The sequence below is a fragment of the Pinus tabuliformis genome, chromosome 1_1 (genome assembly GCF_031772625.1).
Source record: "Pinus tabuliformis cultivar Carrire ecotype Pingquan chromosome 1_1, CPIR1, whole genome shotgun sequence".
NCBI classification, from domain to species: domain Eukaryota; kingdom Viridiplantae; phylum Streptophyta; class Pinopsida; order Pinales; family Pinaceae; genus Pinus; species Pinus tabuliformis.
The window spans coordinates 84,076,726-84,099,164 of record NC_142297.1 but is presented as its reverse complement, the minus strand read 5'-3'; the positions used below and the strand labels follow the sequence as shown (position 1 = coordinate 84,099,164).

Genomic DNA, 22,439 nt, shown 5'->3' with positions numbered 1-22,439 from the left:
TTACACTTAAGAATTAAGATTCAATACTTTGAAATTAGAAACTAAAATGGAATAGTTTGATATTAGTTCCAAATACTTAGACTTATTTTTTATTTTGCAAATAGTTAGGTATCAACTTTCCTTATATATTTAAACTTGAGGAAGTTCAGCGTCTTCTTCACACATAACCTCATAAGTAAATAAACTAAAAACTATATACACGTAAATCAAATCATATATAAATAAGCAATGACATATCATTACTATATACACATAAATCATTTTTTCAGAGAATATACGCATAAATCATTATATAAATAAACAATGACATATCATTACATAACTCTAGTTTCATATTAAACAAGATTTGTGAAAGTTTTCATCTATCTATAGTATCAACACTTCTATGCGCAAATGCAACACATGCACAGTGAATTATTTTTTTTGTAATACGAACGTCCATGCTTTGGTACACGCTGAAAAGGTCTAAATTCCTTCCCATCAAAGAATTATATATGGTTTATGTCGCCAGTTGTTTCTTTGTGTCCCCATAATACTTGGAGGACGATCCTAAAGTCAAACGGGTTTATCGTCCAAGTATACGGGTTGATTCATGAAATTGGTAATGGAGAAGTGAGTAGAGATGAGGTGAAATTTGATTGGAAAATTGTTTGTTATCCGGTGATTTGTTTAACTATTTTCAATAAGAATATTTCACCATTAACCATTATCAACCAATATTGAATATGGTCAACCATGGTCGATTATTATTAAATATGTTTTTTCTTCTTGCTTTCATTGATCAATTTGCACTCATTTGGATGTTTTTTAATTAAATATATGTCGATTTTTTTATTAAAGTGAAAATTATAGAGTAGTATGATTGTGAGATGGTTTTGTTTTTTTACCATATTTTTTGGTTCATTTTGTCAGAAATTTAGTGGGGATTTTTTTTGGAATGGTAAGTTTGAGTTTTGTGATTTTCTCATTTAAATATCACAAGAGTTTTTTTAGGATATTGAATTCATTTATACATTCAAAAAAATAATAATTTAGGAAATTTTTTAGTACAAAATTCTTGCACGTAAAAGGTAAAATCTTTTGATGTTTATACTACTCCAAAATAAGTTGTTAATCTTTTCTGGAGTCTATTGACTTTTACAATATTTCTTGTTATTTTTTTGGTGCTTTGGAGCATTGTGTAGCGATGGCTCTTGTTTAAATAACTATACATTTTAAAGAACTTTTTCATAATCCAAAAATATTTTTTGATATTCAAAATAATCATCTGTTGAAATCCATTTCTATGCAAATTCAGTCGTAAGTTGAATTGCTCTGTCTCACTATCACAATTACCCAAATGAAATTTTCGTAATTTTTAATTTGAAAAAGAAATAAACGCAAAAAATACAAAAATAAATTTAAAAATATTTCTCAAACGACAAATAAAACAAAAATATTTATAATAAAAAAAAAATCTAAAATTAATAAATTAATCAAACAATTGAGAAAAGAATAATTACTGATATTAATAAAAAGGAAAATAAGAAACTAACCCAAATTAAGAATTACATCCCTATCTTTCTCAATATGGAATCTTAAAATGAAGAAATCCTTAAAACCAGGATGAATAAAATAGCTTTCAAAAGAAAAAATCTCGAAATCCCACGGTTGAGTTCTACCAACCAAAACCAAAATCCATTAAAATGACAAACCAACAAAATCGACAGATCTGAAATAATTGACATCGCCCTCCCCATCTTAATGGAGATGACACGACCTTCCGGAACAAAGAAGCGGAGGAAGGGTCTTAAAAGAGCCCAAGCTGAGTTACTAACGACATATACATACACTAATGGCCCATCAATACATATTCTATGTTAAAAACATTTATCATAATTACCCAATTTATATAAAAATATATATAGATTTATTTTTCAAAAATGAAGCTCAAAGATATTCAACATGCTTTGTATTACCTTTAATTTAATATTATGTGCGGAAGAAAACGACAAATTGAAGGGTGTTACTATATCTAGTTGTGAAGATTTAAAAAGACATGTTTAGTTGATAATGATGATGAGTCCATTGAGACCAAACTTTGGTTTATCAAACCTAAAGAAACGAATTATTTAGTTTGATTTAAGATTTTATTCTTAGCTCAAAAAGCGTGGAGAGAAACCTCCCAAGCACACTGTAACTTTGACAACGTCAAAGGCTAGGAAGGTCAGTTTTGCAACAAAGATTTTGAAACTGAGATCTAATGTGATTGTACATGGGGCACTCTAAGAGGAAGTGATTTTCATCCTCGATGTTCGTATTCTCATAGAGATGGCAGAACCTTTTAATCCATGGTGTTTTAGGAACTGTCCAATGACCCATTTCACTATGGAGTTCATGAGAGTTCGTTCTAATCTTGGCTATATTAATTTTCTTATTTGAGCTAGTTAAAACAAAGAGATACTTTTGATCTTCTGGGGTGGGGTTGATGACCTCCTTATAATATCTTGCTGCTAAATCTTTCTCACACCACATTTTTTCTTTGAACTTAGAAGTAACAATATTTTTAATGTTATTAATGTTTTGCAATGCAAAATTCTCGTCGATCTCCCAATGGTTTAACCAGGCCCTGGTGTTTTTATACCAATCTCGTTTGAGTCTTCGGTGGTTTTGGCTGGAATTTAAATCTATCTTAGGAAGTCTATGGTCTCCTATGTTATTGAGTTTGTACTTGTACAACAGAAGTCTAGTCATAGCTAGGCTCTCGATACTGGAAAGACCCACTTCTATAAGGAGAATAGGATAGGGTGGGTTGCTTTTAATTTTGAGGTTATATGTTATAAAACGCTTCTAGATTTGCTCAATCTTTCTCCATGATTCTCTAGAGATGCTACAACCCCAAACCTCACATCCATATAAGATAACTGGAGTAACTAAAGTGTCAAAGAGGAACTTCTGTCTATCCCACATTACAAGGTTTGCCGTTTTACAATTATTTTCAAGACCAAAATAAGCTTTCCATCCCCCATTAATCCTTTTCTCAGTGTTATAGTTCCAGTTGAGTTTGTGATGAATATCAATTCCTAGGTACTTGTAGGAAGACACTTCCTCCAAGTTACTATTGTCATACATAAAATTAGCGTAAGTGTCCTTCTTGGATTTGATAATCATAACTTTTGTTTTGTCAGTGTTAATAATCATACCCATGGTAGAGCAGAAATTTTTAAGAAGTATAAGTTGCTTATCAAGATCAGATGGGCACTTTGCAAGAAGAACAATATCGTCATCATAGAGAAGAAGGATGATGACTATCCCAGCTAACATCGTGCCAGCACATCCTGCTTCCTCTAAACAACCTTCTAGCTTGTCAATGTAAATGCCAAATAAGGTAGGGGAGAGGGGGCAACCTTGTTTAACTCTGATATTACACTTAATGTCTTTCGACTACCCCTCATTACTCTTTAACTTGGTAATTAAATTTTCGTATAACCTTATAGCGGCAGTGTTCAACTCAAAATGAACCTTTAGCTCTTCTAATCTGTTCCAAAGGTTGTTTCTAGGAACCGTATCGAAAGTCTTTCTAAAGTCCACAAAGCAACAAAAGAGATTGGATTTATCATTGTGGTATTCCTCAACAATGATCCTAAGCCTAACAAGGTGGTTTGTTGTTGAGTGTTGCTTTCTAAAACCCGCTTGGCCTCTAGCCCACTTACCTTCACTTTCAAGTCATATGGTCAACTTCCTTTCCAAAATAATACCATATAACTTGGCTAGGAGAGGGCTGATCATAATTGTCTGATAATTAGAGGGGTTATTTGTATCCCCACTTTTAAAAATAGGAATAATGAGGCTTTGAGTTCATGGTTTAGGGAATCCTTGCTTGACTGCTTGATTGAAAAGCTTGTGAATGTGGGGGATGAGGAGAGAACCTCCAACTTTTAAGATTTTTGCCTGGTAACCTTCAATGTCCTTAGATTTCCCATTAGCTAAGCGATTAACCCCAAAATCAATGTCTTCTAATTAGAAAACTTCTTTCGTTGTGAGTAGGGTTTCAAATTTATCCATGACATTTGGAGATTCATAAAGCTTTTTAAGATAGGAATTCCAGTTGTGTAAAGCAATTTTATTATTATCTTTAGTTTTCCTAGTTAGAATCTGTATCCAGAATTTCTTAGGAGCTACCTTACAGAGGTGTAAGAGATTCTCGTCTTCTACAAATATACTGCCTTTTTTTCCTTTTAGTTAGGGCTTTGTATATTTTTATCTTGCTAATTTTAAGAGATTCATCAACAACTTCCTTAATTGTTCTCCTCGTGCTTTTACAATCTTTGTCATACTATGGGTTGGTTTTGCTATTTCTTTTATTACTTGAAACTTCAATTAAGAACTTGTTAATATAATATGAGAGGGTTGTAGTAAAATTATGATAGAGATCTTCTATGTTTTCTATACTAGATAAAGGAAGCAAATTAGTTTTTAATTCATTTAGAAAGAGATCTTTCTTATTTCTATCAAAGATTAACTTCTTTTGGCTATAAGGATTATCTTCTATGGGATCTCTATGCATGACAAAATTGAAAGTTATAAGTAAAGGCCTATGATCAGAGTCAGGCTCAAGGTCGTTTAAGATGTCAAAATTTGTTAGTTCGTTATATAGAGGGAGATCAGAGATAACATAGTCTACCACGCTGCTACCAAGCCCATGGATATAGATCATCTGGCTAGAATTGGGCCACTTCTTTAGACCATTGCAAATAATGAGATTCTGAGCACTACAAAGCTTGACTAGCTCTCATCCAAACAAATTCTCCCCGAGGCCTTCAGAGCTCCTTTTGTACCGACTAGCCAGAGGAAGGTCTTCGTTTAACCAAAGATGATTACGGTTGGAATGATTGCTTAGAAGAATAGCTTGGTTGCTTGAAGTTAGAGTATTAAGGTCACCCATTAAAAGGATATTGCCTTCATTCCTTAGGCTATAAATATCATTCTCTAAACCATTGTAAGGACTATTTTTATCTAGATTCTTTTTCTTATAGAAGTTAGAATTGATGGGGGGGAATAACAGACTGCTATGTCAGTCTTTTTATCATAAATGTCAGTAATTTCTATCCAACTATATTGGTTATAACGGTCGTTTTTATAAATCCTAGCATGGGGAGAGATGTTCTTCTTAATGTAATAAGCTATACCCCCAATGCCTCTATGGGAGGATCACTTATTCCAGGTAGACCATAATGTAAAACCATCTATGTTAGGGACCTTAGATTCTTCGTGCTCCCAAGTTTCAACAAGCAAAATAATATCAACATCATTTGAGATACAACTTAGCTCGGGGCCTTTGTTCCATGGAAAGCCCCGACAGTTCCAAGGAAGAATCTGGAGCATGTTGAATTGCTATTTATTATTATCTTTTTGGTTTTTGTTTCGAATAACGGCTTTTCTATTTCTGATTATTGCCCATTTTCCTTTCTTCCTAGCTTCCTTTACCTTTTGAACCTTCTTTCTCAATTATGCTTGATCCTTTGGAATGAGATCTTCATTTATAAATTTTCTCATTCCTTTTAGACTTGAGGTTTTACTAAGTATGTCATACTTATGGTCAGTGGAGCTCACCTTTATTCGGATCAGCGTTTCTTTATTCTCAGTTAGTTTCCCCAACTTTGTTGCTTCTATGAGACACATTGTTTCAATTTGTAATATGTTATGTAATTCTATCTGGGCTATGGCTAAAGTATCCTCATCTACTTCCTCTTTCAAACCAAAGATTATAAGGTTCAAAGCCCTTTTGTTACGCTCATGGTCTAATTCTATCAATTTTTCCATTTCATCTTTAATTGGTTTGATATCTAATTTATCTGCCACACTATTTAGGTTGAGGTGGCTATCAACTTTTTCTTCTAGCTTTTTAATCATGTCTTTCATTTTAAGACTCTCTAAAGTATCAGCATCTACTTGCTGGGATGTTTGGTTCATATCTTGATTTTGTTTTTGTTATATGTGTAGGGTTTCAAATGATAAAAGTATTTATGTTATGTTGTTTATATATTATTTTTATAAATTAAAATTTAAAAATCAAAATTTGGGTGCATTTTTAAATATTTAAAAAAAAATATTGAAAAAAATTGTAAATTACTTTTAAGTTTAAAAATGAGTTTAACAATTTTATTTGTATTTATTTAATTATATGTAGTTATATATTTATTATATGGTTTATAATTGAGTTTTACATGACTATAATAAATAAAAATTAATAAGTATAGATATTAATATAATTATATTTTAATTGTTTAAGTTTTGTTTTTATTATATTTTTGGGTTAAGTTTATTTAAAAATTTGTTCGAGTTACGTTGTTTAAGCCTATAAAAAATATTCTAAACTATTAAATTCATTAATATATTTAAAAACACTTTTACACATGGGAAAATTATAATTTGATAAAAAATATAAAACTAAATTTCAATAAATATAACAACTACAATATATCAAACATATCATTTTTTTATTTTTCATTTGCAAAATATTACCTAAAAATTTCTTTTTCCATAATTATGAAACACCATAAATATTATATAAATTAATTATGGGGAAGCCTAAACATGCAATTGAAATTTTATTACCTACCCATACATATCAATTTCCAACATATATTGGCCTTCTTTGTTCAAAATAATTAGTTATACATTACTCCATTGAATTTTGTAAATGTCAAAGATTATATTTATTTATGTTTTATTAATTTTGTTGTGGTAATATTATTTTAGAATGTGATATTTTTAATAAAATGGTTTTATAATTTTTCCATTAATAAATTTAGTGTAAAATCTGATTAATTTGAAAAAAATATAATTCTAATGTGTCGAATTTATACCATCAAAGTATCTCTAAAATATAAGACAATTGCATTTAAAAAAACAAGGTTAACATGGTCAGCTAACCAATAACCTTGTTTTTAAATTCCATGAATAATCACATCGGGAGAGCCATTGTCAATAATAATACGAAGAACGGCACTGCGTTCATCCTTCGTCTCGTTGGAGTTTCAGAAACATGGAGCCCAATACCCATTCTGTTCTTACCAAAGTCCATCCTAACTTCAAGTTTTCTCGAATTAACTTCAAAACTGGAAGAGAAACCAATCAAGAAAGCAAAATGTGTACTTTAATGGAAGAAATCCATCTCTTCAATTTTTCAAAATTTAAATTATTACACTTATATGATATTTGTAATAATTTTATTTCAAAACATTTTATTATGAAAAATCTTATATTTTTGTTTTTGTCAAATTAGGTTTAGTTTGAGAAATTTTGATATAGAGAGCATTTAGATTCTCAAAATCACTCAAAGATTTTTTTGGCTTGGGCTACCTCAGTTGTTAATATGTTTGAAATTTTTCTCACAAAATTTTTAGATTCTCAAAATCACTCAAAGATTTTTTTGGCTTGGGCTACCCCAGTTGTTAATATGTTTGAAATTTTTCTCACAAAATTTCAAATCTCGATATAGAGAACATCTAAGCCCTCAAAATCACCAAAAAAAACTCATACAAATTTTTCATAAAGTGACTTAATAATATACCCATCACCTTACTGTATGGGCAAAAGAAAAATAAACTACCCAAACAGAGATAAAATTTTCATATTAAAATCATATAAAATTTATTATAATTTTTTTAAAATAAAAATAAAACAAATTCTAAATAATAATAGTAATGGAGTTTATCCTCCCATTAATGAATTTCGGAAAATTATATTTTCGGTTTTAAGAATTATAATATTGGATGAATTTTGGAAAATTATATTTTAGGTTTTAAGAATTATAATATTATAATATCTAATTTAACTATTACAATATTTTCATTACTTTGTCTACATTTTAAAATATTAAATTTATTTTAAAAATATTAAATTTCATATTCTTAAATATTAATATGACATAATTGTTTGATTAAGAGTAAAAATATATAGAAAATATTTAATATATAAAAAGTAACTTATGTTTAAAAAAAATTAATATTTTTCCACTTTCTTATTAAAGATTAATTTTAAATAAATGATGATGATGATGATGCTTAATGTCTACTGAGACCAAACTTTGGTCGATCGGACCAAAAGAAACAAATTATTTAGTTTGATTTAAGATTTTATTCCTATGCTCAAAAAGTATGGAGAGAAGCATCCCGAGCTCACTATAATTTTGACATCGTAAAATGCTAGGAAGGACCGAAAGAAAGAAATTATTTAGTTTGATTTAAGATTTTATTCCTATGCTCAAAAAGCTTGGAGAGAAGTATCCTGAGCTCACTATAATTTTGACATCGTAAAAGGCTAGGAAGGTCAGTAATGCGACAAAGATTATGAAACTAAGATCTAATGTGGTTGTATGCGGGGCAGTCTAAGAGGAAGTCGTTTTCATCCTCGATTTTCCTATTCTCACAGAGATGGTAGATACTTTCCATCCATGGTGTTTTAGGAACTGCCCAACGACCTGTTTCACTATGGAGCTCATGAGAATTCGTTCTAATCTTCGCTATGTTAATTTTCTTCTTTGAGCTAGTTAAAATAGAGAGATACTTCTGATCTTCTAGGGTGGAGTTGATGACCTTCTTATAATAGCTTAATTTTCTTTTAGCCGTTAAATCTTTCTCACACCATATTTTTTCATTGATCTTAGAAGTAACAATATTTTTAATGTTATTAATGTTTTGCAATGCATCATTCTCGTTGATCTCCCAATTGTTTAACCAGGCCCTTGTGTCTTTATACCACCGTCGTTTGAGCCTTAGGTGGTTTTGGTTGGAATTTAAAGTTAGCTTAGGAATTCTATGATCTCCTATGTTATTGAGTTTGTGCTTGTACAACAAAAGCCTAATCATAGCTAGGCTCTCGATAGGGGAAAAACCTACTTCTATAAGGAGAATAGGATAGGGTGTATTACTTTTAATTTTCAGGTTATATATTATAAAACGCTTCTGGATTTGCTCAATATTTCTCCAGGATTCTCTAGAGATGTTGCAACCCCAAACCTCACATCCCTATAAGATAACAGGAATGGCTAAAGTTTCAAAGAGGAACATCTTTTTATCCCACATTACGAGGTTTGCAATTTTACAATTATTTTCAAGACCAAAATAAGCTTTCCACCCCCCATTAATCCTTTTCTCAATGCTATAGTTCTAGTTGAGCTTGTGATGAATATCAATTCCTAGGTACTTGTAAGAATTCACTTCCTCGAAGTTATTATTGTCATACATAAAATTAGCATAAGTGTCCTTCTTGGATTTGATAATCATAGTTTTTGTTTTGTTAGTGTTAACAGTCATACCCATGGTAGAGCAGAAATCCTTAAGTGAAATTGCATACTGGACATTCTTTTTACCCGCGCTGTACGAAAGTGCGTGGGGACCATGATTAAGCGAAATTCTTTATTCCACCATTGCCTTGCCCAAGAAATGGAGAGGATGATGCATTAACCAGAGAAAGAGATAGACAACATGCATGATCACAAAACAACAATTTGATGACGAAGTTCACCCCTCTTGGGAAATTTCTTCAAGTCCATCTTCTAATGTTGGCCCTATAGATAATATGCTCAAAATGTAAGTTACATCAACATACAATGCTCAAATCACAAAAATAATGTTATCACTATGTCTAAAACGCCCAAAAACCCTTGTGTAGGCTCTTCTTGGGCTTAAAAAGGGTTAAAAAAAGGGCAAATTTATGCCTCTTCCATTTCACTATTATGAGTCATGTAAAATGACCAAACTGGAAAAACAAGCAACGAATTCCTCCTTTGTCAAAACCGCCATGCAACAAATTAGCGTGAGAGCAACGAAAATTTTGCCAAAAATTATGCAATTTGTCAAATACTTAAATGTACCAATAAAGGTTGTGTGTCAATTCTTAGCCACGAGGATCAATCATATGGGTTCAACGTGGCTAGGTGCTCAGAACAGAGGTCATGTGCCCACTTGCTTTCATGCTCCTGGTCATATTACATGTCATAGAATTGCGGGTTGGAGGCCACGCGCTAGCCCTACTCCATAGCCCTTGGTTGGTGGTTCCGCTTTTGGTTATGGTTGACAGTTGGGACTGTGGGTTGGGCTAACCATCTTCCCCCTCTGCTTCGACGCTCAATTGCGGGTCATTCCATATGGATCGGGCCTAGGGCCATGTGCCCACTCGCCCCACTTTGGTTCTGCCACATTCGTATGATATACCCTATTACTGGGGACCAAGGCTGGTCGGAAGAGCCCACCAATTGCCCCCACCGGAAACCATAGAAACATATCCAAATAAATATAAAAGGCCCACCATTTATAACTGAGTAACATAGTTGGCAGAGAAATAAGGTATTTGGTTAGTTAAAATTAGGTCTGGGGTCGAAAACCACCGAGGCCGGTCAAAATGTTAACAAAATTTTGCACGAGCTCCGAGGGCCATGTGATACCCTCCAATTGGGCCACGTGGTGCCTCCTAATTGACCAAACCAAAATGTCAACCAATGAAACTATGTCAATTCAAACTATATGATATGCCATGTGTCAGAACGAGATTGGCGTGTGTGACCATCACACCTGGACAATCAGATTGCTAACATCATTGCTACGTCATTATATGCCCTGCCCAATCAACTCTCGAAGTTGCTTTTTTAGTTGTTTGTCAAAAAATTCAAAATGTGATAATTTTCACATGCAATGTCGTATTGAGGCGATTCAAGCATCATTGGAATCAGAACAACAAGGACTATGACTTGATGTTAGCTTTGGGTTATTTTGAGCACTTTGATTTTTTAGCATATTTTTATCCCCTGGATCATTCCTCCCCACTCAAAACTTTTGGACCACCAAAACTCTGTTTTAACTCAATAGGTAAATGACAGTACAACTCCCTCAATTTCTCGATCTCAGTCCACTTTACATTATTTGGATTGGTACCTTTGAGCCCAACTCAAAGGTACTTCATTAAGTGAAATTCTTTATTCCACCATTGCCTTGGGGACCATCATTAAGTGAAATTCTTTATTCCACCATTGCCTTGCCCAAGAAATGGAGAGGATGATGCGTTAACCAAAGAAAGAGATAGACAACATGCATCATCACAAAACAACAATTTGATGACAAAGTTCACCCCTCTTGGGAAATGTCTTCAAGTCCATCTTCTAATGTTGGCCCTATAGATAATATGCTCAAAATGTAAGTTACATCAACATACAATGCTCAAATCACAAAAATAATGTTATCACTATGTCTAAAACGCCCAAAAACCCTTGTGTAGGCTCTTCTTGGGCTTAAAAAGGGTAAAAAAAAGGGCAAATTTATGCCTTTTCCATTTCACTATTATGAGTCATGGAAAAAGACCAAACTGGAAAAACAAGCAACGAATTCCTCCTTTGTCAAAATCGCCATGCAACAAATTAGCGTGAGAGCAACGAAAATTTTGCCAAAAATTATGCAATTTGTCAAATACTTAAATGTACCAATAAAGGTTTTGTGTCAATTCTTAGCCACCAGGATCAATCATATGGGTTCAACGTGGCTAGGTGCTCATAACAGAGGTCATGCGCCCACTTGCTTTTGTGCTCCTGGTCATATTACATGTCATAGAATTGCGGGTTGGAGGCCACGCGCTAGCCCTACTCCATAGCCCTTGGTTGGTGGTTTCGCTTTTGGTTATGGTTGACAGTTGGGACTGTGGGTTGGGCTAACCATCTTCCCCCTCTGCTTCGACGCTCAATTGCGGGTCATTCCATATGGATCGGGCCTAGGGCCATGTGCCCACCCGCCCCACTTTGCTTCCGCCACATTCGTATGATATACCATATTGCTGGGGGCCAAGGCCGGTCGGAAGAGCCCACCAATTGCCCCCACCGGAAACCATAGAAACATATCCAAATAAATATAAATGGCCCACCATTTATAACTGAGTAACATAGTTGGCAGAGAGATAAGGTATTTGGTTAGTTAAAATTAGGTCTGGGGTCGAACACCACCGAGGCCGGTCAAAATGTTAACAAAATTTTGCACGAGCTCCGAGGGCCATGTGGTACCCTCCAATTGGGCCACGTGGTGCCTCCTAATTGACCAAACCAAAATCTCAACCAATATAACTATGTCAATTCAAACTATATGATATGCCATGTGTCAGAACGAGATTGGCGTGTGTGACCATCTTACCTAGACAATCAGATTGCTAACATCATTGCTACGTCATTATATGCCCTGCCCAATCAACTCTAGAAGTTGTTTTTTTAGTTGTTTGTCAAAAAATTCAAAATGTGATAACTTTCACATGCAATGTCGTATTGAGGCGATTCAAGCATCATTGGAATCAGAACAACAAGGACTATGACTTGATGTTAGCTTTGAGTTATTTTGAGAACTTTGATTTTTTAGCATATTTTTATCCCCTTGATCATTCCTCCCCACTCAAAACTTTTGGACCACCAAAACTCTGTTTTAACTCAATAAGTAAATGACAGTACAACTCCCTCAATTTCTCGATCTCAGTCCACTTTACATTATTTGGATTGGTACCTTTGAGCCCAACTCAAAGATACTCCATGTTGCCTCTACGTGAAGTCCTTATCCTCCTGTGAAGAATTGAGTCTTCCTATTACTCATCTAAATATTCAGGAGTAAAATATTCAATAGTTGGGATCTGAACATTCTCTTCATGATCATTAATCATTGGAGGATCATACAATATCAATTTTCCCACATTCACAATAGAATAAATTTTCATATAAGGTGGCAAATCTAATTGGAAAGCATTGTTACCAATCCTCTCCAAGATTTTTAAAGGACCATATCTGATTGGCTTGAGATTTTTACCTTCACCTTGAAGTCTTTATTTGCTGGTATATAAGCAAACTTTACCTCCCACTTAGAAATCACCTTTTATCTAGACGAAGCCATAGTTTTCACCACATTGTAGTAGCCAAAAGAGAGTGGAGATAACCATGAAATATTCTCAATCAAAGTTTAACTAAATGATCAAAAGGTTTTGTCAGTTTGAAAATGGTTCTTAATGTAATTTGATTTTTGAAACATTAGTTGATGAGATTGGTTCAGGAAATTTATGATCTAATGCACCCAATCTTACTAGCATGGTTGTAACGAAAATCTTTTATCAGAATCACTTAGAGATATAAAATAAAATTTTACACTAATGCTAACTATTTGATGAATTATATTGTGCAATACCATTGTTAGACACTTATAAAGTGATATTTGGTGGCCAATACACCTATGCAGTAGGAATGCTACTTTCGATAGCAAGGAAAAATTGTCACTTTATGAAGGGAGGTAACATAGTATCTTTTATGAAATTAAATATTAGACTTTTGTATCATATTCTAGGCGACTATTTTGGTTTGAAAAGTCACACACATTGCAAAGCATATAATTTACTATTAGAATTGGGAAAAGGTTGGTGAATATTATCAATTTATTCATATCTTTGTAAAAAATAGGCAATTTTTTACCAAAATGGGTGATTGTTTTTAATAGCCAAAAGATAGCTAATTGGAAAAAATTTGCCCCCAAAAATTCCCTAGGTAACACATATACTTAGTCAAATCACATAAATGAAGAGAAAGAATAAATGCTATAATAGAAAAATAGTAGTAGACGATAAAACAACAAACTATCTTCTTCATGATGGAATGATGGACATGGAAAAGTAAATGGAGATCATGTGTTTCGATCTCATTAATGATATACTTTTTGAAAACCAAAAGCCTCCCAATGGGAATGTGCAATCTAAAATGGATCGAAAATAGATAGTAATTAATCATGACTTAGATTAAGAAAAATAATTAGCAAAAGAAGAGGCCACAGAAGTTGTTGTGGAAGTTACTGAAAATTCAGCAAAGTTGTTGTTGTGAAAGATCTTGAATATTCTATGGAATAAGAGTTAGTGAAATGACTATAGAGGATGGGGCTACAAAATACTAGTTTAAATAGTAAATGTGAATGAAGTAGGAGGTTGCAATTATTGGTGTGATGGGCACACCTTGAATTAGTTATCTAGCCATTTGCCACAAGGACTTTTGACATGCCAATGTAAGAAGTAAATAATTAACAAAATAAATATTAAAGTTAGAACCTAGAAGGGAATGGTACCAATAAGAGATAAAGTGGAAAATAAAAGGGAAAGTTTATTTGGATTTCTAGCTATCCCAATAGATCTCAATGTTATCCTCTTTGTAGAAAACTAGAATGGCTTGTTCAACAAGATGAGTAAGGGATTGGTTTCATTGTTGTAAACAAATTTGTAAAATCCAACAGAAAGACAAAATACCAAAACTTTCATAAATTGTTGATTAATAAATATTGATTATTACCATACCAAATTTGTTTCGTGAAATTGGGTTTTTAGGGTGACTCACTATATATTGTGGTTATATTAAGGTGTATGGTTTTAGTTCAATGTGTTTAATAATTGCTTTTGGATTTCATGAGCTAAAATCATGCTATTGCATTATTTAGATTTTGTTAGCATTCATGTAAATGGTTCTTGTATTTATTATATCATTGTTCACTCCCATTTCATCTTCCTATGTAGTGGGACAATTCTATATACATACATAGGCACCATATATATTTTTATATTCACAATAACTCTTATTTAAAAAATAGACAACAAAACAATTTTGTATATAGTCATATTGTGATTCATTTTTATAATGGTTGGAAGCATTCTCAAGTGATTACTATTAGTTTGAGACATTGAGTCATTTATCTACTCACAATGATCTTTCTTATTAATTTGTTGTTATTGTGATATGACCAACAATAAAAGTGAAATGTATTGGCAATGTTATAGTAAAGTGTTTTTCTCTCTCGGTTAAAGTTAGGTTGCATGATAGAATATTTCTTTGTTTGAAGTGAGTTAGGGTTTATGACGGAATATTTCATTGTTTGAAGTATCTATTTTAGTTCTGTAGTATGGTATTTAATTTCTAATAGAGATAGAACTCATAATGAATGTATTAGATGATAAATCTAGGGATTTGAAACAATGTCTTAATACTTGTGGTTTAATGTAGTGAAATATATTTCATTATAACAATCATTGCAAAAGACAAAGTAACATTATTCCTACTTAAAATATCCATATTGATAAATTGTTTGCATTCTAAAACTCACAATAGTTGTAGCAGATGATAAATCAAGGGATTTGAAACAATGTCTTAATACTTGTGATTTAATGTAGTGAAATATATTACATTATAGTAATAATTGCAAAAAACTAATATTATCCCAAATAAAAATCCATATTGATAAAATTTTTAAATTCTAAGTCCTTGGATTATGGACCATATTTACTGAAACTTATTCTAAAGTGTAATCTTCTTTCTACCTAGTTCACTAATTTGTTTCAATCCACATTGAAAAATTAATATTAGTGATATATGCAAACTCCAAATCCCATCATACTCACTGAAACTTATTCCATCCACTAACTGTTATGCCTTCAACAACAATTGCATTGCTTTTGAAGTAGTTTCAAAGTAAAATTGAAACTACATTGACTAGACCTACCCTATAACAACATATAATTATTACTGCCACCAAATTTTTTTATATGATGTTAGATGTATATGTCAAATGCAGTAGTAATAATTATTACTGCCACCAAATTTTTTTATATGATGTTAGATGTATATGTCAAATGCAGTAGTAAACTCTTATGGCCTTGCAGTAGTAAACTCTTATGGCCTTGCCAACCTCCTGCTTCAAAAACTCAGCATCTGTTGTTAAGTATCCAGCTTTAACGGCCTGCTCAAGAAAGTCCTCGGTTTCATCTTCCATGCTGAGCATAGCGTCCACAATATTCTGCCCAAGATTTTCGGCAGTGAAAGCAGCAGCTTTCTGACCACCATGACCATCGAACACACCAAAAAAGGCCTGTCTGGAATCACCGAGAACATTGACAATGGCTTTGTGGGTATCCTCCATGAATTCTCGCGGACCTTTTTTGCGCGAAACTGCATAATGAGTACCCTCCTTATTCACCTCCTTCGGCTGCTCCACTGCCGGGCACGGCGCGTTTAGGCCCGACAGCTGCAGCGGAATATCCAGCCTCTGCGGTCGTTTCCTTTTGAGAGCAGGCAAAGGGAACCTGCGGACATTCGAACCATTATCCTCCGAGACATTGACACAAGAAGGGAAAGGCCTCTTGGCCGGGCTATCCCCGCTCTCGATCCACAGCATATTTTCGTCCCTGATGGTTAAAACAGGCCTTAGCGGAGACCCCACACAATTTGCGTGGATGCCGCTGCTCCTGGGCGTCTGGAAACCATGATTCCTTGGGGAAGCTGCCCATATCTCAATACCAGAATTGTGTATAGAGGGAGAATTCACTGCTATAATGCAAGTCATGTTAACAATCTGTCGATCTGCTGGCGATGATGGTGAACTTTGTTGATACCTTCGGAAACCTTTGTATTCTTGTTGCCCTATCACAGGTCTCTGCAACGGTGATAAATAAATGAACTCTTCTCTCGTTTCAATTCAGTTGAATATGTCTCTCCGAACCTGTTAAACATAGACGATTCCAGCATTCTTATAGCGTTCAATCGTTTCATATGAGACGAGATTTTGGAAAAAGTCGAGTTTTCAATTATCCAGCATGTGCCCAGTCAATTATCCACTTACTACAAACGTCTATGTTCCTCATGATTGAAAAATTCTATATCATTTAATGAGTCTATGTCTCTCATGATTGAAAAATTCTATATCATTTAATGACCTGACGATAATGGCAGCGACCTCCGCCGCCCATCCATGACATGACAAGGCAGACATGTTCCACTTGGCATATCGCTTCTGCATTCTGGAGTCCAGAATTGTTACTGATACCAAAGTCAAGGGGGTGGGCCGTGGGGGATGGTAATGGATGCCAGCGTCAGGCGGGTACGTCCACCAATACACTATTGGATCACGAACTTGGTATTGTCAAATATAGTGACTATGTCCAAGTCTACTTCCCAAGTCTAGAAATGATATAATATGATTGAAAAGTCTAGAAATGCTATAATATGACATCAATCAATGAACTTATTAAGTCTCACATGCTCTATTATATTATTATCGTTCGTGAATTTAGTCTCGGTAAGCCGTATTTGTTAGGAGAGTGTTTCCAGAATTTTCCGGAAGTTGCAGAAAGAGTGTTTCCAGAATTTTCCGGAAGTTGCAGAAATCGTTTTTTTTTTTTTTTCCCAAAAGGGTTTAAAATTTAAAATTTAAAATTTAGTAATTGTATTGATATTAAGATTTTTTAATAATATTATGTTTTATTAGTAAAGTTTAATAATAGAGTTGATGTAAGTTAATGATGGTCATTGATGATGTGTTATAACATAAAATTAGTAAAATAACAATATGTTAATTTGGAAAGATAATTAGAGATGTAATCATATATATATTCAAATTTATTATGAATTGGCTTTTCAAGTATATAATTTTTATTTACATGAATTATGTGAAATTTGAGTTTTCTAAATTGGTATATATTATTTTTCATACAAAATATAATGTACATGTTTCCATTTCTCTAGCGATTGACTATCTAAATGATGGAATCTTGCTATAAAAGGTTGTGGAATTGTAGAAAACATATTGTTCTTTTGCACAACAAAACTTGCAATCTTAATTTTATATATTTTTAATTTATGGAAGTCATTATATTTTTGAAATTATAAGGCCCTCTATTAGTACAACTTAAAAGGGTCTTACAGTTATCAAACATTCCTTCCCTTTTTACATTATAGGTCTTAAAGTCCTCAAGTGCATAATCTTTTCCCAAACAGTCAACGCCCTTATCAGTCATAAGAGAAATAAACGAGGGATGTATTTTAAGATTTTGACCTATTAATTTAAAAAATAAATGAGGGATAGATAGATAGATAGATAGTAGACTCTATATGGGTATATTTCAAAAATTGATGTTTGTATGTTTTTGCAGTGCAAACCACTAGATTCATGATCATGAACCTATATCCAAATTAATCAAGTTGTCGTGCATGTTGGATTCCTACTCAGAAATATTTAAATTCCAAAAAATATGTGTACATTAATAATGCATGTGTGTTCTTGGTGTCAAGAATGTATGCACACTTATAGTACTATGAGCTTGCACACATTCATGTAGCTGGTGACTTTAATACATGGAAGATCATTGAGGTGGCTTTTGTAGGGTGGGGATGGTGAAAGAGGGGGGGATATAGGGGCCAAAGGAGAGAAAGAAGGAGAAATGTAGAGAGAGAGCGGGGTGTGGGGAAGAATGAGTTACTGTGAATTGGTTGTGGTGGGTTTAAGGAGGAGGGGAGGGTGAGAAAGGGAGGGATAAAGGCGCCAAGGAGGGAGAGAAAGGGAGATGTGGAAAAGAATGAGTTGGTGAGGGTAGAGAGTGTGTGAGAGTCAAAAAGTGAGAGATTAGGGAAGAGGGTCGGGAAGGGAGTGGAAGGATAATATTTTTGGTTGACATGGGGAGGAAGAGAGAGACAAATTTGGAGGGGGGTGTTGTGAATGTGTGTATGCGTGTGTGTGTGTGTGGGTGAGAGAGAGAGAGAGAGAGTGAGAGAGAGGAAGGGTGAGAGATAGTGAGATGACATGAGGGAGAAGAGAATGAAAGAGGGGGAGCAAGTGAGGGAGGGAGAAGAGAATGAGAGAGGGGGAGAAAGTGAGGGAGGGAGAGATAGAGAAGGAGAAAGAGAGAGAGAGATACAGAGAGAGATGGAGGTTTTTGTGAAGAACACACTAAGTGAGGGATAGAGAAATAATGGAAGGGGGAGATTGAAAGGAGGGAGAAAAGAGTATGGAGAGTGAGAGGAAGAGGAAGGAGAAGTGTGTGTGAGAGAGAGAGATATGGAAAGAGAGAGAGAGTGAGGAGGGAGAGAGAGAGAGAGAGAGAGAGAGAGAGAGAGAGAAGGACATAAGGTGGACTTAGAAACAAAGTTGGAGGGGGGAGAGAAAAAGAGAGAGGGAGAGGGAGAAAGAGAGAGAGAGAGTTAGAGGGGGATTGTTGTGAATTACAGACTAAGGGAGGGAGGGAGTGAGGGATAGAGAAATAGAAGGAAGGGGGTGGAGGGGAGAGAGAGAGAGAGGATGGAGTGTGATTAAAGGAGGCGGGGGGGAGAAATAGGTAAATATGGAGAGAGAGAGAGAGAGAGAGAGAGAGAGAGAGAAGATAGGGAGGAAAGTAGTGTGAGGGGGAAAGAGGGTGGGGGGGGTATTATTGTGAATTATAGACTAAGGTAGGAAGGGGGAGGGAGTAGGGTGGAGGAGATAGAGAAAGGATGGAGAGTGATAAAAAGAGAGAAGAAGAGGGGAGAGAGAGAGAGAGAGAGAGAGAGTTGTTATGAAGTACAGACTTAGTGAGGGAAGGAGCAGGGAGAGAGAGGGAATTGAGAGAGAGACAAAGAGAGAGGGGGAAGGAGAGAGAGACAAAGAGAGAGAGTGAGACACACACACACATAGAGCGAGAGAGAGAGAGAGAGAGAGAGAGTGAGACACACACACACATAGAGTGAGAGAGAGAGAGAGAGAGAGGGAGAGAGAGAGAGACGTGGGCGAGAGAGGGTGGAGAGTGATAGAGATGGAGAGAGAGTGGGAGAAGAGATGGAAGAGAGGTGGAGATAGAAAGTGAGAGAGGACAAGGAGAGAGAGTGTGTGTGATGGGGGAGAGAGGGATATATGTAGAGAAAGGGAGAGAGAGAAGCAGAAAAAGACAGATATATGAATATGTAAATAGAAATTGAGAGATAAAAAGTGGGGAGAAGAGAGAGAATGAGAGAAGTGAGAGAAAGATAGAGTGAAAGAAGAGGTTAAGAGGGAAGCATAGTATAACACCCTCCTCCCACATCTACCCAAGTAATCGACCAACTGAGGTAAATATGTGGCGAGAGGCTACTATGATGGGATTCAACCTCCTAAGTGACTTTAAGGAAGTGGAATCGATGGAAACATACCACACAAAGCTTCCACATCAACAACAAAACTCCAAAGTGCCATCCCAACCACTAAGGTAGCCAACTCCTAAGACCAACTAAAGTTTTATACAAACAGAGCGTCTTTGGTATAGATTTATACATTAATATAAAGAGTCTCATAAACCAGTTGTTCTTACTGATTTTGTTTTTCAATTTCAATGGATCGTTGAGGTTCTTAACTTCATTTATTGAATTATTTATGATATCATTAAGCCTTTAGGAAAAACTATTATAGGCCTCTTCTTTGTGTGAACTTTAAACACTCTGCCATTACTATCATTTACTATAGTAACTTATTTACTTTTTCATAGAATCATAGGACACATGTGCCCATGCATAATGATAACCACAATCAATATATAAATTAGGAAAATATCGGTTAGATGCATCACAGATATATTAAAAACAACTCATATTACACTTGTTATTTATCCATATCTATTACAATGACAATGTGGCATAAGCCATTAATTGGAAATGGAAATCATACAATATTTATCTTTTTTGTCTGCAGTAAAACTGAATCTGGCCCTCTATCCACCTCATCTCTTCCAAATGTCTCTCTTTCTTTTGGAACAAGTGTCATGTCCCTCCCTTACTACTGCATCCTTACTCTTGCACTCAATCCATAATTTTTGTTCCCTTTTGCTCCTTGTATTATTTCAAGCACGCATGAGCCTAAATATTTTCCTAAGACCATTTAATTTCACATACCATCCCTTTTACTTCACGGACCACTAAGTCTTTAATGCATATCGTCAAGTTCAAGTTTCTTTTTTTGCACAATAAATTATATCATCCCTACCAGGAATTCTCCATTTCTAGCTCTACAATCCATGTCCTTAGACTTAGTCACTTTTTTGTTTCATTATTCCAAATATTACAATATATGTACATTATTTTTACAATGCAGCTCATATTATGACCTTTGGTGAGACTATGACATAGACAATAAAACTCTTGAAAACTAATAACCATGAAATGCCATTTTCTATTGTCTATTCTATTCTCGTTCATTGATATGATGCAAACTGAAGAAAATGTCAAAGTGCTCTAACTTTTTACTTATTTGTTTTAGCAAATAAATTATATATCAAACAAATAACTTTAAATATCACTACACAATTAAACCAAAAAAACAACACAAAATGTTGTTTTGCAAAATGATAGCTAAAAGTAATTCTTGCCAAAAAAACACTTGTTAATGAGCTCGAGAAAAAAAAATAATATTATCAAAACGTCATGTTTTTCTTCAATTAAGAACAATTTATAAAATTGCACTTAAGAATTAAGATTCAATACTTTGAAATTAGAAACTAAAATGGAATAGTTTGGTATTAGTTTCCAAATACTTCGACTTATTTTTTATTTTGCAAATAGTTAGGTATCAACTTTCTTTATAGATATAAACTTGAGGAAGTTCAACGTCTTCTTCACACATAACATCATAACTAAATAAACTAAAAACTACATACACATAAAACATTATATAAATAATCAATGACATATCACTATATAACTCTAGTTCATATTAAACAAGATTTGTGAAAGTTTTCATCTATCTATAGTATCAACACTTCTATGCGCAAATGCAACACATGCACAGTGAATTATTTTTTTGTAGTACCAACGTCCATGCTTTGGTACACGCTGAAAAGGTCTAAATTCCTTCCCATCAAAGAATCATATATCGTTTATGTCGCCAATTGTTTCTTTGTGCCCCCATAATACTTGGAGGACGATTCTAAAGTCAAACGGGTTGATTCATGAAATTGGTAATGTGTCTAGAGGAGTGAGTAGAGATGAAATCTGATGGGCAAATTGCCTGTTACGGGTTGATTTGTTCATTAAATACAATTGAAAAATTGTAAAACCGTCCTGATTTTTTTAATTAAAAGTGTGAAGACAGGTGGGTGAGATGTAAAGACCGTCGCAACGAGTTTCTTTCGAAATTTGAACCTTGATAGTGAGTGATTTCTAATCCACTCCTTGCGTTTCTAAGTCCACTCGATCTTTGGTAATTCTTAAATGATTTTTCATATTATTATTATTCATGGTTTAGTACTTAGTAAGTGGCACTGGTTATGTTCATGTTATGTTGACCTGGTCTTAAAGCATTTTTCCTTAATAATTTTACACATTTTATGGATTCATTTTAATTATATATTATTAAATTTAATTACATGTAAAAGTAAAATAATTAAATTAATATATTCTAATACTTATTTAATAAAATAATTGTACTCTATTATGAAATTTATTTAAAATTTAAAAATATCGTAGATTGGGTGACTCTCGGTTTTACGCAGTGGGTGATGGGAGCTTCATGTACCAGCCACCGCCGAACTCATGGGATGCACGAACAAGGTTTACTTATAGCAAGATTCAGTGTTAGTATGTTGCTTCCTCTTAGCAAGATTGTGCCTACTGGCAAAGGTTGGCTTAAGAGCTAGCATGCTAA

At 34.0% G+C, this 22,439-nt stretch overlaps 1 protein-coding gene across 1 annotated transcript; it reads right to left on the bottom strand.

The window, feature by feature from the left end:
• Positions 1-15,653: 15,653 nt before the first annotated feature.
• LOC149211734 (putative protein phosphatase 2C 25) lies at positions 15,654-16,367 on the bottom strand. Its single transcript, XM_089388467.1, has one exon. It carries the CDS (start codon positions 16,365-16,367, stop codon positions 15,654-15,656), a length of 714 nt encoding a protein of 237 aa, XP_089244593.1.
• Between the last annotated feature and the right edge of the window lie 6,072 nt (positions 16,368-22,439).